This window comes from Thermobia domestica, chromosome 7 (assembly GCF_964235325.1).
Source record: "Thermobia domestica chromosome 7, izTheDome1.hap1.1, whole genome shotgun sequence".
Classification (NCBI taxonomy): Eukaryota; Metazoa; Arthropoda; class Insecta; order Zygentoma; family Lepismatidae; genus Thermobia; species Thermobia domestica.
In genome coordinates, this window is record NC_137460.1 from 123,962,400 (window position 1) to 123,973,463 (window position 11,064).

Genomic DNA, 11,064 nt, shown 5'->3' on the forward strand with positions numbered 1-11,064 from the left:
CAGATTTACTCAGTAGATGGAATACCTTAAAAAATAAGTATGATAGTACGTAAAAATAATAATACTTTAGTTGGTAGACTCAGGTCCAATCGAAAGGAAGTTACAAACGGGATTACCTCCTAAAATAATAAGGAATTGTATACAACTGACATTTACAAAGACAGTAACGATAAAACACTGACAGTATACAAATGCAAGAGGAACAAGACCATTTATTACTTCACTCTTTTCAGTACTATGCATAAGACAATTCGTGTCACAAGATAAGAAAAAGAAACTTGAGATTATATTTTATTACAACAAAACAAATTTGGTGTCGATGTCGTTCACCAGTTGCTTCAGAAATACTGTGTAAAATCACTCATCAGGAGGAAGCCGGTTCATATGTTTTATAATGTGATGATTATCTCAACTCCTGGATTTTTTATAAGGAAGTAATGAAAATATATATAACCAAATACAATTGTTTGACTAAAGCTGAGCATTTATAATTTCTTGGGATAATGAATATCAAACGCAGTTCAAGAAGGGAAAAAATGTCAAGTTCTGCTATGTAATGGCAATACTAGTATGGAGGTGTGCAAGATATGTAAAAAGTGTGTCGGTAAAACCAGAAAGCAAGTGTGTTGTGAGAAATGTGTTTCTCAATGAATTTCAATTTGGAAGACAGACTACTACAGAAAAGTGATTTATGTGTACTCTGTTTCCCTATAAAACATTCTAACCGATTTCCATCACTACGCATTAGATATTCTGCGATGAAAGAAAGTATTTCAAAATTATTTCAAATATAGTTATACTCTTCTCATATAAAAAATATTTTTTTCATATGACTTATAACTTTGAAGATAGTGCAGCGATAATTTAAAACATCTAGTTCCAAATTTTCATTGCAAAATACCATTCTCAAATGATATCTTAATATTTGGTTTAAAATTAATACACAGCATGCGATGTGAATTTTTAAATTTATATTCCTTATCATAAAACATATATATCTGTATATATTACATACTTATAACACTGTAGTAAAAGCATATTCTGCTATATTCTATGTATATACCGAATTTTTATTACGATTTACTGATTATGAAATAATTCAAAAATTAAAAATTACGATTGGCAAATTAAAAATCGGAATGCTGTAAAATAATACCACAAAAGATATCCGATAGATCGCAAGTAACCCGCTTCCACCTTTAAAAATAATGTAGCGGTCAAATTGACTGCTTCGTCATTAGCGGGGGTAAATTTTCCCCGTCCTTCTAGTATTAAGTAAAACTGGTGAATAACTTTGGAGCTATATTTGAAACCACGGAATAACCTAATTTATGTATATTATACAATTCAAAATTTAAAAGAAACAAAATTAATTAGTTCAATATAGAGTGTTTGGGTCCTATTAGATTTTAGAAGGGATTGGACGCAGTTTGGATACGAATTAAAACGTTCCACTTTGAATGAACTATATATATATATATATATATATATATATATATATATATATATATATATATATATATATATATATATATTGCACTCTTATTGTCAGGAATCAAATTGAGGGTTGCGATCTAAAGTGTTAGTAACCAGAAGAGTGGAAGCGTTGCAAGAAGTAATTTGAAGTAATAATTTAATATTGCAAATTGCATCTTGTGACGTGCTACCCAAATTTCGTTTTGAAACATATTTTCATTGAACGGATTCTATATTAAGTTAGTAATGATTATTACAATGATTAAATTACTTTAGGAAACGCATGACAGCCAAATACAATGACTGTTAATAACTTTTTGCCGACCCTTTTTAATTTTCATGACATACTAGCTACTAAATAGAGACGAATTTCGTGTATTTTGTAATATTATAAACATTGGAATGACATTATTACAAAGATGATGAATAGTGTATATGATACTTTTTTATGAAACGCTTGAGAGTTACGCATACCAGGACATAATTATGCAATTTGTAGCTTTTTTCCTTCTTGATAAACGTTATGGTTACCTGCAACAAGATGGGTGCATCATGCTATACAACAAGTACCGTATGAAAACTTTAGAAAATATGTATGGTTACTGATTGATAATAAAAGATCTGTTGCTTTCTGCTTTCCTTGATATATTCTAAGCAGAAAATTTATTTTTTCTCTAATGGCATGTATATCTAGAAAACTCTCATAATCCACAAACCTTGGGACGAATAATTACTGCTGAGATTAAATATTTCAGCCCTGATCTCTTTCAAAGAGAATCAAATAATGGGTAGGAAAGAGTTAGATCTGCCTTCAAGAAAACTATAATACTTTAAAGTTGTATATAGTTATATTCCATTATTAAAATCAAGTATTAATATAAGAATGTTTGTATTATAGTCCATAGTAGAACTATCGTATATTGCATTATATATTCTGATTTACTTCAGAAAATAATATTTCCATTAATACTGAATTTAAAATTATTTCAAATATATTTTAATTTCAACAGTGTAATACATAAATGCATTCTACCACTTTCTTGGGTAAGAGCTGATGTAAGATCTCTAGGTAACGAAAGAAAGGACAATATCTCTATCAGGTAATATTTCATATGAAAGGTACAGAAAAAATTATGAAATTGACGAGTAATTAAAAAAATACAAATCTGAAGATCTTGTTACACAAAAGAACGTCATCAACACAGAACGTAATGTTTTAGCCATTGCAATAATTAGATGTGGTGCAGTAACAGAGGAGATGAAAAATATTAAAACTGAACTGATTACTTTCCATAGGTTCAAGTAGCATAGTTTTTACAATAGAGTAATTATGGCCAATCTGAGCAAGCATAAGGTGTATATAATGTAAATATTATTATACTATGACCATAATGAATATTCTACTTACTCTTTAAGAACTTTATTCAAACTCTTTGTAAGGACACTCGGAGGGCATGCGATTGTCGCTTGTGTAGGGACTCTCCATTCCAAGTAGTTCCTCTCTATTATGACGACACTAGGACTTTCCTGAAATTTCCTCCAGGACGTAAGAATAAGAACACTGCTTAATACTAGACCCAGAACGAATGCGGCAATCCATATGAATCTGTTGGAAGAAAACAATTTATATTATGATAACATAGATTATAATTACACTGGATAAACAAACTAGTAACGATGAAGAACTAAAATCAGGAAAAAGAAGTGTCTCCGACCTGAGAAACATCCGCATTATATTTTTGTAAACCACGGCACTAGAATTTGAAAATATATAGCATTAATATAAATCAATTAGTCAGAAGACTCCCATTATAACCAAAGCACAGGGCTTCTTTCCGAGTTTCACGCACTTATCTTAGTAGTCCCACAGATTTTGAAATCTGGTGATTTGGCTGGACTGACTACGTTTCACTGTTCAAGATCATGAACGATTCTAAAAATTCTATGTACGCTTTGGGATCGGTGAACGCAGAAATTTCCATTATACATAATGGACGTACTTTCTAAATATTCTCCATAAAGGTGTTGCTGAAATTGAAACATATGATAAAGTAGAATATATAAAAGAATATCCCTGGTATTGTTTTTGTTTACCTGCGTGGATATTAGATTTAGATAAGAGTATTTTTGGCTTGAAAATTCTTCAGGCTTCCAATCCGCTATAGTTATTGTATGTTGCTAAATGTACAGGTTTATGATTTGCAGTTAGAAGTGGTTGTGTTGCATAATTGCCGACTACAAACATTTCATGTTGGAATTATCACTGCTATGTTATTCCAGCAATTGTTGGGAGCTAGCTGTATTAATGAACTATATCAATTGGTGTTGAATTAGAATTTAACGTTCCTTGCCTAGATGTGAAACACATACGTGGTTCTTTTAGAGTACGTTAATTTGGTAGTCCACATCTGATACAGTTTCTCATTAACGTGCGTATGAGGCGATTCATAATAAACAAATTGGACAATGCACTTTGAAAATCAGTTACTAAGCCAACACCATATATGTGTGCTCACGGTATTCCCCAAAATATTGGACCCTTTTCTCATTTTGTTATTATTTCCTTGTACTCATCAGTTTTCCTTTATACAACTGAATGTGCTACTCGCTTCACTAACTGCAATGGCCATATCATTTGTAGAAGGCTATTTTTCCACTTGCCGATTTAAGTACAACAAAGGACAGTACTGCATTGACTGATGTTATTATTATTTAAAATCGCCAATCGGTAGGTGACATGATGATTTAAATTGATATTATGCTAATTTTGAAACATACCTTAACACGTTATTTAAAGATATTTCAAATCGTCAAAAGAAAACGGAATATATGGTAAGCAAAGAAACTGAGTGCAAATATAAGTTCTATAGTTCATATAACATAAATTGTTTTCAATTTATAATTCAGTTTTATGTGGTATAGTGATAATTTGATTTTCTTCAATATACCTAAAGTTTATTTTCATTGGTAAATTATCTCGAAATCTATCAGCAATAAAATGCATACTGCACTGCGTATGTGCATTATTTGTAGTAACACTGCAACTTTAACAGTACACATATTTCTATTATTGTTAACTAGAAACTAACTCTCTGACCTACGGAAACCGGACGTTCATTACGCATTCACAAAGCTCTCCATTGGCTTCTCTCAGCCAACTTTAACCAGTTTATACTTTATATTCTATTTTCTACGAGATTCATTTGAAGAACTTCTTCTGCTGAGGTAAAATATTACCAGTACCAGGAAAGAAATTATATATTTATTGAAATACGTATTCAAATGACATATATATTGCATAGTCAATGTTCGTCAATAAAAAAACAGTAATAATTATCTATGATTAAAGTCAATGCATAATGTTATGTGAAATACAGTGCCCTTATATATTGATAAACACAAAAGTATTTTTATAACACCGTTCACAAATACATGTTTGTTGGGAAAAAATAATTATCTGTTTATTTCTTTGTACAGTTTCTGCATACTGACTACTTTGTTCGGTAATTTTTACAAACAAATGTGCAGCAAGAAAAGGGAATCAGTAATAAAATATGAACATTTTCTTTGGTAAGAGCCGTTTTGCTAGTAGTGGTAACTTTTTTGTAGTTGTGGTCATTTTATATTCAGTAGTGTTCCAAATTTTAGGTAACACTTATTGTAGGTTACTGTGTTTATTGGTATTAAATTTTCTTGATAAAATTAAATTTACGTTGAAATGATCACTATTAAAGTGTTACAAAGTAATGTTATAACTAAGTAGTATATAATAAGCTGCAATATTCAATGAAAATAAAAAATTGCATCATTATATAAAAGAAAACTGCAATATGATTACATTTTAAGTAAAATATCATATTGATAAAAGAAAAAGTAAAGCTATAGTGACGCTATGCTTGTGTACCTTTACATTCATACATATGGGTCCAATCTGGCAGAAAATCGTCTTTTAAGGGCCTTGCATACAGCAGAATTAAACTACCCTAATTTTTAGAAAATAAAAAGAATTCGAGAAGTGGAAAAAGCGGTGCGTATAGAATACCATTTTTTATGAATATTATTCATAAGTATTTTGTATATTATTCGATTTTTCTCCAAAACCGGTTCTCTTTTATTGAAACAGATTATGGTTTTCCCCGGTTTTCTCCAAAAACCTGTTCGGCATTTCATTGAAGCCTGTCTTTATTTTCTACAAAACCGGTTGGTTTTTCACACCGAAACCGTTTCTCTAAAAACCGGACCGGGTTTTCGTTGAAGCCGGTCTTGGTTTTATCCAAAACCAATTCGTTTTTGCACTAAAACTGGTTATAGATTTCTTCAAATATTGGTTGTTTATAACCGAAATCGGTCTTGCTTTTTTTCCAAAACCGGTTCGTTTCTTCACTGAAACCGGTTTTGCTTTTTCTCTAAAACCAGGTTGGGTTTTCCACCGTAACTGGTTTCGGTTTTCTCCAAAAATCGGTTCGTTTTTCGCTTAAACCGTTTTTGTTTTTCTCTGTTTTTCTCCAAAAAACTGTTCGGTTAATTCACCAAAACTGGTTTACGTTTTCACACAAAGCTGTTTCCTTTTTTCCAAGAACCTTTTCTATTTTTCACCGAAACCGGTCTTGGTTTTTGCAAAGGCGTTTCAATTTCTGAATGAAATCGGTTTTGGTTTTCTCCGGTTTCCTTAAAAAAGTGGTTCGGTTTTCCACCAAAACCAATTTCGGCTTTCTCCATATACGGTTCGATTTTTCATCGAAACCGGTTTTGCTTTTTTCGAAAACCGGTTCTTTTTTTCGGCAAAATCGGTTGTGGTTTTCTTCAAAATCCGGTTCGGTATTCACCGAAACTGATTTCGGCGAAAACTTTTGGGAAACCCTTAAAACAATTTCTATTTCTGTGGAAACGAACTCGGTTTTGGAAACGAGAACAACGAAACACTATTCTCGTCAGAAATAAAACGAATTTGTAGGAAACCGGAACCGTTGAAAACGGAACCGGTTTTGGAAGAAACCGAAATTGGTTTCGCTGAAAAACTATGTTTTTAAATTTTTAAAAAAACGAAAACCGAAAAACCTGTTTTTGTCTCCACCACTAATTTTTATTCCGGTTATTTCTATGCCCACTACTGAAGTTCTGCTTTCAATTATGGGCACCTAGTGTGACCGTTACTAAAAAGTAGTCGTTCTTATATTTTTAGTAGTGATCACCCCTACAACTCATGTCGGCAACAAAGTAAGCGTAAAAGTAAATATGTTTTTGAAATAAGTGATCATTATTTAATTCTTACATATTAAAAGATTCGCAATGTTTATGAAATAAACTATACATAATTGAATAAACCGAACGGTTTGGTTACCTTCAGAATTTGGTAAAATCTCCACATACACATAAAAAATCCCTTTTAGAATCGTACTCCAATTAAAAAAGCTATCTATTAGGTGTGCAGTATATAGAAAGCGTAATAGGCTTTACAGTAAAAATGGAAAACTGAAGCTTATTGGCTAATACAAGTCTGCACTCCAAATTTATTGTCCTAGGTGACCACTACTGAAAGGGTGACCACTACCGGTGAAGTGACCCTATCACAGCTTATGAAATTGTTGTCTCTTGAGCGTGGAAAACGATCACATTTCCTTTGGAATGATAGAACAGGTTCGCTCGCGTCATAGTCTCTAACTTTCTCAGCCATTCCCTGCTTATTTTCACAAATTTTTGCATGTCTTTCAACAGATGTGTAGATATGTTAGTTTCTTCTGTGAATCTTGTTTGAAGATCTGGAATGATAAGTTCTTTTCTTAATTTTAATGGGAAGTGTATCCTCCGGCCTATTTTATTTAAGTCAGCCTGATGTTTTGTGACGCAAAGACAATACTGCTGTGTCGATGAGATCCATGAGGACATCCAAATGCCATCATGTGTGTTTTCCTCGTGCAGTGCACTCTGTAGATAATCAAGAGTACCCACGGTTCATTTCGTAATGTTATAATGGAGTACGATATTCGGTTTGAAATCATGCTCAACAACACTAATAGCATGTTCGACATGTTCCATAGAAAGGAATGTGACCAATTATCCAACTTTTGGAGAGCATAACACGAACTGTGCCGTGTCGCCTTCGGAATGAGGCCGACTGTGGAATGAGGCCGACGAGTATGGACACGACAGAAGAAGAATTTAATCCAAAGAAGGATAAAATCAATGTAAAATAGATTGAGTTGATCAATAGTCATTGTAAGAGTCACTATGGATTATTTTAGAATCATTGGTATTGTAATATTATGTTTTCTTTTTAAAAAAAGAAAAAGTAAAAATGTTGGAAGGAAGGAAGAAAAAATATTAAAAGAGTAAGAGAGTTGGTAAGACTGTTAGAGGAAAGATTGCAGTCGCGAATTGTGGGCGTGGTCGTTAAAAACCGAATCTACAAGATAAAGTGGGTTCCGTGCCTACTTTACTTGTGTTCGTATTTACTTAGCCGGAAGGTTACTCTGTCGTATTTATTTAACCGGAAGGTTACTCTTCTGTTTCGTAGTGGTATTGCCGTATGATTACTCTGTTCTTATTGTATAACTGGAATAGTGTTAAAACCGAGTATTGGTTTAACAAGAGGGTTGTGCAGTCAATGGAGTTTTGTTTCGTTTCGGCAGGATTTCTCTTTTGAGAATTTGTTCACCGTTTTTATTCCTATTTTGTGTGATGAGAGTATTATCGTCGACTGTCGATGAAATCACATTGGTGTTAAGTCAGTTAAATAACGAAGTGATCAGTAAAAAAAGCAATGTTTTATTCCTCGTCTATTCTATTCTCGCAAGCAAACTTAGTGGCAAGTCAAACGGGCTCTTTTTGTTTCCTCGTTTTGTGGTCGCTAAGTAATGAAAGTGATTAGTAGAGTGAAAGTTTTCTTTCATAGTGAATCATATGCTTGTGAAATAGTAGCACAGAGTGTTATTTGCTTTATAAGCTTATTCTTTCTTTTTTTGTTACTTCTGTGCAGAGGAATAGTGAAGTTTAAAGGGCAGTGCTTGTGGGGCCTATTGTGCCGAGTGAAAGCCCGCTTAGATCACCTTATTAGTAATTCCTATCGGGCACTAGCTCTTGTGGGTAGCTTAAACACCAGAAATATTTCTTTCTTGCCTTTCTTTTTCGTTCGGAAACTAAGGCATAGAAAGTTTATAGCAAGGAATTACTTTACTTACGAAAAATGACTTCTTTACGACCAATCTGATTTCAATCGAACATCAGAAAGCTCAGACGGAAGCCTGACTACCGCAAGAGAGCAAGCGTTACACATAGAAGGTAATCCATAGTATAATCAAGTCAAGGTGAGTGTAATTTTTGACTTATTACAAGTAGTGACTGTGACTTGTCTTATTCTGTGTTTTGTAAGGTTGTACGTTTTGAAATCCACTTCAGGCTGTATTGCTAAGGCAATTCCATCATTTTTTCACCCTTACGAAAATTTCTAGAATTTTATGGAATTTTCCATCTTTTCGGAGTTAAGTAGTACGGGCGACAAAACTGACCAATTATTAAAAATCCTTAAGAATTCCAATATTTCCAGTTTAATTTGGTTTCTTTTACAGTATTTGGTTAAGATTCATTTTATATGAGAAGTTCCGAGTATTTTGCCGTTAGAAAACTAGAACGCAAATATCGTTTCCTCTAACATTCTCATTCCACTTGATTGAAAAGAGTAATGAAAGAAATTAAAAAGGAATTGATTAAGAATTGTGTGAAATGTTGAATAATATATGTTTAAATTAAGAATTGAGATTCAACATTTTCATTCCACTTTTATAATATTTTGAGACTGAGAGTTCATATAATAGATGCATTGTTTAATACATCATATAGTCATATTGTATAGACTTGTTTGCTTGAAATTGTATATTTCAGTAATAAAATATTATTAGAATTCTTAAAGAAAGAGAAATTTAGATGCGCGCTTGTAAATTGTTAATTTTGATTATCTTTATGAATTCAGGTAATAAGTAACAGTTTATAGAATTATTGAGAATCATTGATATTTAGAGGAACTTAACGTATTGCATTTGTTTTTTCTTGCATAATAGAAGATTCATTTAAGAATTATTTTGAATATTATTAAAATTTAGCATTAAAGCTTAATAAAGAAACTTTTTGCTTATAGATTCACTCAGGTTTTTTGATAGTATTTTTTATATAAATTTTTTGGTTGTATTTTTTTCAATAGTATATTTACACTATTCTAACGCAATAGTGAAAATATACAACCCAATATTGTTAATAAAATTGTTATTGAAAATTGAATTTTTGGTTGTCGTCATTTATTTATTATTTAATATTTTGTCTCCTATTTATTTTGGATTTACTGTTGTTTGGAAATATTGGAATGATAATTCTTTCACACTGACTAGAGGTTCGATGGAGAACTAAATCTTCTGGTTCAAAGTCCCATCGACTAGGCGTTAATCGGTTTGCATTCGGTCTGACGATTATTATTATTATTATTATTATTATTATTATATCTTTGAATAATAATAGTTGTTGGACTGGGAGCTTTCTGTGTATGCGAGGTGGAAGGGGCGTTACAAGTTACGAACACAAGTCAAGTAGTCCTTTTTTATTTTGTTATATTTAGTTTAGAATATTATTGTTATTGATAATATTTATAAATAGATCTCAGTCTCTAGTATTTTCTTTGACTATTGAATTATACTTTGAAAATAATTTTGTTGAAATTTAAATATTTTGAAATTGAGAGAAAAAATTTTCCTCCAACATTATAATTCTACCATTTTTTTGAAATTTTGAATATAGAATCAAAAAATATTTTTCATTTTTAAAAATTATAGTGACTCAATCAAATTAATTCAATTGAATATAATATTTTTTCATTGAATATTAGAATTTATGATAGAAATTTTCAGCCAGCCTTTACAAAATTTTTGTATTTATTATTATAATTATTGGTATAATTCAATATTTTCGATTTTCCTTCCAGCGTTGTTGCTTTGGTCGTGTAGATTTCCATCTTAGTCTGTGTAGAGTAGAAAATAGTAGTATATGTTTAGTTATAGTATATTATTTTATATTGTATTGTTGTTCTTTATAAAACTGTTCATTTAAATTCTGATCATATAATGGAGTCTCGACAAGACTATGTTAGCATTGATATGTCGAATGCGGATTTCTTAACAGTAGACGCTACTGGTTATCCTAGCTTGGATCAAAACTCAACTTTTGGTCATTTAAGCATGGAACTTACTCCTCCATTAGCTAATTGCTTAATGTAAGATCGTTTAGTGTTCCTATTGATAATAATCAATCGATTATGAACTCAGTTGATCTAGATAGAGCCAGTCGTATGGCTAATCCATCTAATAGTCAAATTGCTAGAAATGATCTTAGAGTATCTTACTCGGAACCGCCTTTAGGTAGAAATATTCCGAATAATTCTAATAGTGGTAACTCAGGAGAACGAGTTGGAATGCAGAATAGATATCTAAATCTTGGAAACTATTATAAAAGAGTTTCTAATGTTTTGAGTTCGACCCCTAAAGTGGGTTTAAATAATCCTAATATTAGAATGCATGGTCACAAACCGAATTATAGAAATCACAATAG

At 31.6% G+C, this 11,064-nt stretch overlaps 1 protein-coding gene across 1 annotated transcript in view; it reads right to left on the minus strand.

The window, feature by feature from the left end:
- The window catches only part of LOC145689324 (uncharacterized), a 49,043-nt gene extending 38,330 nt beyond the window's left edge, over positions 1-10,713 (minus strand). The window contains exons 1-2 of the mRNA XM_081763467.1: positions 10,706-10,713; positions 2,885-3,082 (exon numbers count right to left, since the gene is read on the minus strand). Coding sequence (XP_081619593.1) covers positions 2,885-3,082; positions 10,706-10,713 — 206 coding nt within the window. The remainder of the gene's footprint in view (positions 1-2,884; positions 3,083-10,705) is intronic.
- Between the last annotated feature and the right edge of the window lie 351 nt (positions 10,714-11,064).